This window comes from Lucilia sericata, unplaced genomic scaffold (assembly GCF_015586225.1).
Source record: "Lucilia sericata isolate MDLA Ls3-8-SP2 unplaced genomic scaffold, ASM1558622v1 Contig003375F_arrow, whole genome shotgun sequence".
Lineage (NCBI taxonomy): Eukaryota > Metazoa > Arthropoda > Insecta > Diptera > Calliphoridae > Lucilia > Lucilia sericata.
The window spans coordinates 5,592-13,225 of record NW_023996841.1 but is presented as its reverse complement, the minus strand read 5'-3'; the positions used below and the strand labels follow the sequence as shown (position 1 = coordinate 13,225).

The 7,634-nt window shown below is 35.9% G+C and overlaps 1 protein-coding gene across 1 annotated transcript; it reads left to right on the top strand.

Moving 5' to 3' along the window:
* The first annotated feature begins 749 nt into the window (after window positions 1-749).
* LOC119614777 (secreted RxLR effector protein 161-like) lies at window positions 750-1,340 on the top strand. The gene has a single exon (XM_037970885.1). The coding sequence runs from the start codon at window positions 750-752 to the stop codon at window positions 1,338-1,340; it is 591 nt and encodes a 196-aa protein (XP_037826813.1).
* Window positions 1,341-7,634: the final 6,294 nt, after the last annotated feature.

Genomic DNA, 7,634 nt, shown 5'->3' with positions numbered 1-7,634 from the left:
TAGTAATTTTAGAACGCAGTGGAAGGATGCCATGGATGAAGAGTATGAATCTCTTATGAATAATGGTACATGGAGCCTAGTAAAATTACCTACGGGAAAGAAAGCAATATCTAACAAATGGGTATACAAAATTAAGAGAAACCAGGAAGGTGATGTAGAACGTTATAAGGCTAGATTGGTTGTTCGTGGTTTTACTCAAAAACAAGGAATAGATTATGAGGAGACATTTAGTCCGGTAGCAAAATTTACATCTATTAGAACAATTTTAGCCTTGACTGTATCTCTCAACTATTACGTTAACTCAGTTTGATATAAAGACAGCGTTTTTATATGGATACCTAGATGAGGAGATATTTATGCATCAGCCAACTGGGTATTCCGATGGTAGCGATAAAGTTTGCAAACTTAATAAAAGCCTCTATGGTCTGAAACAAGCATCCAGATGCTGGAACAAAAGGTTCACGGAAATTTTGAATAAATTTAATTTTAAAGTTTCAAAAGCAGATTCTTGTGTTTTTATTGGTGAAATTAACAGCAAGAAAATAATTTTAGCTATTTATATTGATGATGGAATAATCGCTTCTGAATCTAAAGAAACAGGAGAAAAGTTCATTAATTGCCTAAGAGATGAATTCGAGGTTAAAGTATTTGATTCAATTTTTTACCTAGGCATGGAAATAATTCAAGAACCAGACAAGATAGTAGTTCGTCAAACGTCGTATACAAAGAAAATTTTACAGAAATTTAATATGCAAGATGCTAAGCCTATGAGTACACCTGCTGAATATGTGCAGACAACAAGTGATGCTTCAAACAAAGTAAAGTTTCCCTACAGGGAAGCTGTTGGGTCCTTGATGTATCTAGCCATAGCTACAAGACCCGATATTGCTTTTGCAGTATCATATGCAAGTCGCTTTATGGATTCTTATAATGAGGAACATATTGCAGTAATAAAACGTATTTTTAAATACCTAATAGGAACTATTGATGAAGGAATTATTTTTGCTAAAACTGATGACTTATTTCTAAATTGTTATTCAGATTCCGATTATGCTGGCGATACCGAGACAAGACATTCAACTAGTGGTTACGTTTTGATGTTGTCAGGTGGCACGATCTCGTGGTCATCAAGGAAGCAGCAGACAATAGCTCTTTCAACTACAGAAGCTGAGTATATAGCAGCATGTGAAAGCGTTAAGGAACTTATATGGGTACAGAGGTTGCTAAATGATTTGCTAGGCGATGACGTACAAGTTCCAGTTCTTAATTTGGATAATCAGAGTGCTATCAAACTTGTAAAAACCCACAATTTCACAAAAGAACTAAGCACATTGAAGTAAAGTTTCATTTCATCCGAGAAGCATTTGAAAACAAAAAGTTCCAGATACAATATGTACCAACATCAAAACAACTAGCCGATATTTTTACAAAGCCTTTGTTAAAGCAAAATTTAATGCCATGAAGAAAAGAAAGGAGGGAAGGGGGTGAGGGGAAGGGAGGAGAGAGAGAAACAAAAGGGGAAGGGGAAAAAGAGGGGAGGGGGGGGAGAAGGACGCGGGCAGCGACGGGGGAGAAAAAGACGGGGGCAAAGGGGGAAAAAGAGAAGGGCAGGGGAGGGAGGGGGAGGGAAAGCAAAGGGAAAAGAAAAAGGGGCACGCGGGGGGACAAGGCAGAGAAACAAGACACGAAAGAGGGGCGCGGCGAACACGAACGAACGAACGACGAACCAACCAACGAACGACGAACGAACGAACGAACGAACGAACGAACGAACGAACGAACGAACAACGAACGAACGAAACGAACGAACGAACGAAGAACGAACGAACGAACGAACGAACGAACGAACGAAGAACGAACGAACGAACGAACGAACGAACGAACGAACGAACGAACGACGAACGAAACGAACGAACGAAACGAACGAAAGACAGACGAACGAACAACGAACGAACGAACGAAACGAACGAACGAACGAACGAACGAACGAACGAACGAACGAACTAACGAACGAACGAACGAACGAACGAACGAACGAACGAACGAAACGAACGAACGAACGAAAACGAACGAACGAACGAACGAACGAACGAACGAACGAACTAACGAACGAACGAACGAACGAACGAACGAACGAACGAACGAACGAACGAACGAACGAACGAACGAACGAACGAACGAACGAACTAAACGAACGAAAACGAACGAACGAACGAACGAACGAATCGAACGAACGAACGAACGAACGAACGAACGAACTGAACGAACGAACGAACGAAACGAACGAACGAACGAACGAACGAACGAACGAACGAAGAACGAACGAACGAACGAACGAACGAACGAAACGAACGGAAAGAACGAACGAAACGAACGAACGAACGAACGAACGAACGAACGAACGAACGAACGAACGAACGAACGAACGAACGAACAACGAACGAACGAACGAACGAACGAACGAAACGAACTAACGAACGAAACGAACGAAACGAACGAACGAATACGAAACGAACGAAGAAACGAACGAACGAACGAACGAAACGAAACGAACGAACGAACGAAGAACGAAACGAACGAACGAACGAAAGAACGAAAGAACGAACGAACGAACGAACGAACGAACGAACGAACGAACGAACGAACGGAACGAACGAACGAACGAACGAACGAACGAACGAACGAACGAACGAACGAACGAACGAACGAACGAACGAACGAACGAACGAACGAACGAACAACGAAAACGAAACAAACGAACGAACGAACGAACGAACGAACGAACGAACGAAAAACGAAAACGAAAGACGACGAACGAACGAACGAACGAACGAAACGAACGAAAGAACGAAGAACGAACGAACGAACGAACGAAAAAAGAAACGAACGAACGAACGAACGAACGAACGAACGAAGAACGAACGAACGAACGAAAACGAACGAACGAACGAACGAACGAACGAACGAACGAACGAACGAAACGAACGAACTAACGAACGACGAACGAACGAACTAACGAACGAACGAACGAGAACGAACGAACGAAACGAACGAACGAACGAAAAACGAACGAACGAACGAAGAACGACACGAACGAGAACGAACTAACGAACGAACGAACGAACGAACGAAAACAAAGAACGAACTAACTAACTAACTAACTAACTAACTAACTAACTAACTAACTAACTAACTAACTACTAACTAACTAACTAACTAACTAACTAACTAGAAAAGCCATATTCCATCCAATCACCTTTCAACTGCTGGAGACCAGTCAAATTTGTTCGTTATAAGCGAAGTTCATAATAGACGGCTGAAGATTTCTAAATAAAAAAGTGGCGTACGGTTTTTTGTATGAAAATAGTTATTAAATGTCGGGACTTTAAAAATAGTTGGTAATAACCGAGAATTCGTTATAACCGAGTTCTTTATAAACCAGTCTGGCTGTATAAGAGTCTTCCAGCTAGAAGCTAGTATTGTGATTAGGATAATGGTAGTATATGTTGATCTTCAATGATTCAATATAGATTTCAGACTTGGGAGGTAATGATTACATTTGAAGTAATTGTAATTGAAGCTTTACCGATTACAATTACTTGTAATTGAAGCTTTACCAATACTTATTGATTAAAAATGAATTTCCACTTACAATTACTTGTAATTGTGATTTTTTTCCTTATAATTACATGTAATTAGTAATACCAAAATTACAATTACAAGTAATTGTAATGTAAATTACAAGTAATTGTAATTGGTTATTGTTCAATTACACATTACAAGCAATTGTTTACAAGTAATTATAATTTCCGAAACGTAAATTACAAGTAATTGTAATTGCCAAAACGTAAATTACAAGTAATTGTAATTGCCAAAACGTAAATTACAAGTAATTGTAATTGGTAATATATTATAATTACATGTAATTAGTAATACCAAAATTACAATTACAAGTAATTGTAATGTAAATTACAAGTAATTGTAATTGGTTATTGTTCAATTACACATTACAAGCAATTTTTTACAAGTAATTGTAATTTCCAAAACGTGAATTACAAGTAATTGTAATTGCCAAAACGTAAATTACAAGTAATTGTAATTGCCAAAACGTAAATTACAAGTAATTGTAATTGGTTATTGGTCAATTACACATTACAAGTAGTTGTAATTGACCATGTAATGAATTATTTTGTGTAATCGAGCCTGGTTTAAAACAAACATTAGTTTTGTTTTATTTAAGGCCAAATTGTTTTGTAAAGCTTGGTGTAAACAGTTCTTTCAATAAAGTTATTTGTTAAGAAAAACGCCAAAAGTGGAGATAGCTACATTTCCTTCTATACCTTTCAAATCTTCACAATTCTGACTTAAAATAAAAACCGCAAGAAATATTTGTAAACAACATTCTTTCTAAGGACTACTTTTCAAATAAAATTATTTTTAAAGAACAGTTTTCGTGCTATTTCAAGGAAAAACATGAAAGAAGAAATGACAAATGTCATGGCAAAATGGATTTTAATTAAATCTAAATTTTTATAAATTATTAGCGTACAATATTAAAGTGGAAGGTAATTACTATTTGGAGTGACTGTATACAATCAATTACGAAAAAAGGACAACAGAAAATGTCAAGCATTGAAAGGAAAACTTGGCCGGAAGATAAACATGACTAAAGCAAAATAACGGCAACAGAGAAATATGTAATAATAAAATATGAAAAAATATAAAAACCGAAAATAAAAGAAAACTTAATTACATCATCAAAATAACAAATAACCACAATTTAGATTATTTTTAATAGATTTTCATAATGTTTTTAATACGCTTCTACTTATTACGGCACTGCATACAACAACCCAGGCATTACAAGACAATGTCTTTGTACTGCTTAATGTTCATTTCGGGCACATTCATCCGGACAATCATCCAACCACGTGGCATTTAGCACATTCATATTCACATACAACATTCATATTTGTACCAGTCAAATGAATTAAATACATTATAGCTGAAAAAGCTATTTACACGTAATGTATGCATTCATCACTGACATTTGTTAGCTACGTTCTGCTATGTAGTAGTACGTTTAAGGACGAAAGGAATAAACCAACGAACAAACAAACAATTCAGTTTGTATGAGAAATTAAAAGCTTTTATTACAAGCTGAATTACATTAACTGTAAGTGGGTGGAGGTAGAATTGGGAGAGAAATATTTTTTTTATTTAATCATTTTCCATTAATTTTTTTCTTCGTTATATAAAAACGTCTTCACGTAATCGGTATCTTTTGGACATTTTAATTGTTGTTAATAAAATAATTATAATTTTGTGCATGATGAAATTTTGATAGAATACATACATGTATGTATATGTATAGAAATATTTAATAAATTTTTTATGGATTTAAGAAGAATTTATGAATATGAAAATAATAGTGTTAAAATCATCAAGAAAGCGTCGAAAAAGTCAAGAAATTTAGGTTTGGGGTTAAGCATTAACTTTTTATAGAGACAAACACAGCGTGAGCTAGAGACAATTTACAAGTACAATTTTCGTCCAAAGTTCTGCCAATCCATGCACAAACACTTTACTCAATTACCTGTGCTATTTAATCTCTGACCATTGCTGTCCCGACCTTTAACAATCGAGATGAAAAGCCATAACTTTCGTTTACAACTACGCACATGGGATGGTTTATTTTTATTTGACAACAGCACCTAGAGACATAATTTGTAGACCCAGTGCATTCCTTAACTTTTTAAAGCCCTTGTAACCACACTACTGAAATGGCCCTGTTGATTCGGCAACAGCACCTAGAGACGTATTTGGTAGTCCGAAATACTCAGTTAATATGTTGAGATGGCGACAGCAGCGAGAACTTCCCTGAAGTAAAAGATCTACTAAATCAATCTAATCCTGTTGGGCAGAGGATTCTTTCCTGAACGTTCACCAACTTAAATCAGTTCCATTCTCAGACCATAAAGAACGATCTACGGAATGACAGGCAACTATCAAGTGTCAACCTGAAAATTCCCCAACCTATACTACTACGGAAAGAGTAAGAGACATTCAACGGATTCAGGAATCCAGAAATCCAGATTATATGGTGCTCTGGTTTGACCGCATGTTAAATCATTCCAAGGAAAGGCTGAGGATACATATGATCATCACCAGTTTATAGTCCCCCGGGGGCCATGTGCATCCCGAAGGGGCTTTTCCAAAAAAAGGGACAAGACAAAGTTCAAAATCGATATAGAGTCCTACGGCCTACCGCGATATACCGGTGGTACCGGATAAGATAGCTTCTCAGGTTCAAACCACAGGTCAAATGAAAATCCGAGGATGCAAATGATACCACCTGTTTTTAGTCCCAGCAGACTAGAAGTACCTGTAACATCTCTTTTTCCCCGGGATTACAATAACAGTTCAAAACAAGTTAGAGTGCTATATTCGGCTGAGCCGAATCTTAAATACCCTCCACCAGCTACTTTTATATTAATACTTTTCTAATTGATCAAATATTTGTAGAAATAAGTTTACTCATATCTTAAATAGAAAAATCCCTAGATTCAAACAGCTCAAATCTATTACAATTCCAAGATTTATTGAACATTACCAACGCTTGGCGATTTTTATTAATTTGCATGTATGCATGTGTGTGAAAGATTTAAGGATTTTCAAAATACATATATATAATTTTGTTCTACACAAATTGATAATGCAAATAGTTAAATACGGTTTTAGGGGCCAGACTTAGTATGGGAGATATGACCAATTATAGACCGATCGTAAAAAATTCTTTAAGCAAAACTTCTGGACATGAAAGCTATATTTCAGTAAAATTTTGTATCTATATCGTAATTTAGTAATAAGTAATGTAATTTAATGTAATTTACAGTAATATTTTGTGCATATGAACAATACTTGTACCAAATTTTATATAGATATCTTAATTTGTTAATGAGTTATGTGCGTTAAAGTGATTTTCTGGAAGGGACCTTGTATGGGAGCTATGACCAATTATTGGAAATTGTGTTGGAAGTTATTAACAAAAAACCTATTTTCAGGGAATATGTACTTTTGTATGGGAGGTATATGAAATTGTGGACCGTTTCTGCCAATTTTCAGCAGGACTCAAGCTCTTGTGTAGAAACGAATGTGTGCTGATTTTCATGGAATTATCTTTCATAGTTTTCGAGAAAATTACATCAGAATGTGTAAAAAATGCTTATTTTTTTCGAGGTTGTTTCAAATTTTGATTCATAACTTTTCCCGGTGTAAACCGATTTTGCTCATTTTCAATACCAAACTGCCTAAGACAATAATAAATATTTTGGATGAATTTCGTTAATTTTTATTGCTTCGTGTTAACGTGAGAATGTTTTATACAGACAGACAGACAGACGGACGGACGGACAGACAGACGGACATAGCTAAATCGACTCAGAATTTCATAAGGTCCAAGAATATATATACTTTGTTGGGTCTCAGATGAATATTTCTTGGTGTTACACACGGAATGACAAAGTTATATATACCCTCTATCACCACTGATGGTGGTGGAGGGTATAAAAAACTATAATAATTTGATCGGTCCATAATAGAATCTGAAGGAGAGTTTGTATGGGAGCTAGGGT

What these genes read in the sequence shown, in the direction of transcription:
- LOC119614777 (XM_037970885.1), top strand. Translation starts at nt 750, where the DNA reads ATGCAAGATGCTAAGCCTATGAGTACACCTGCTGAATATGTGCAGACA.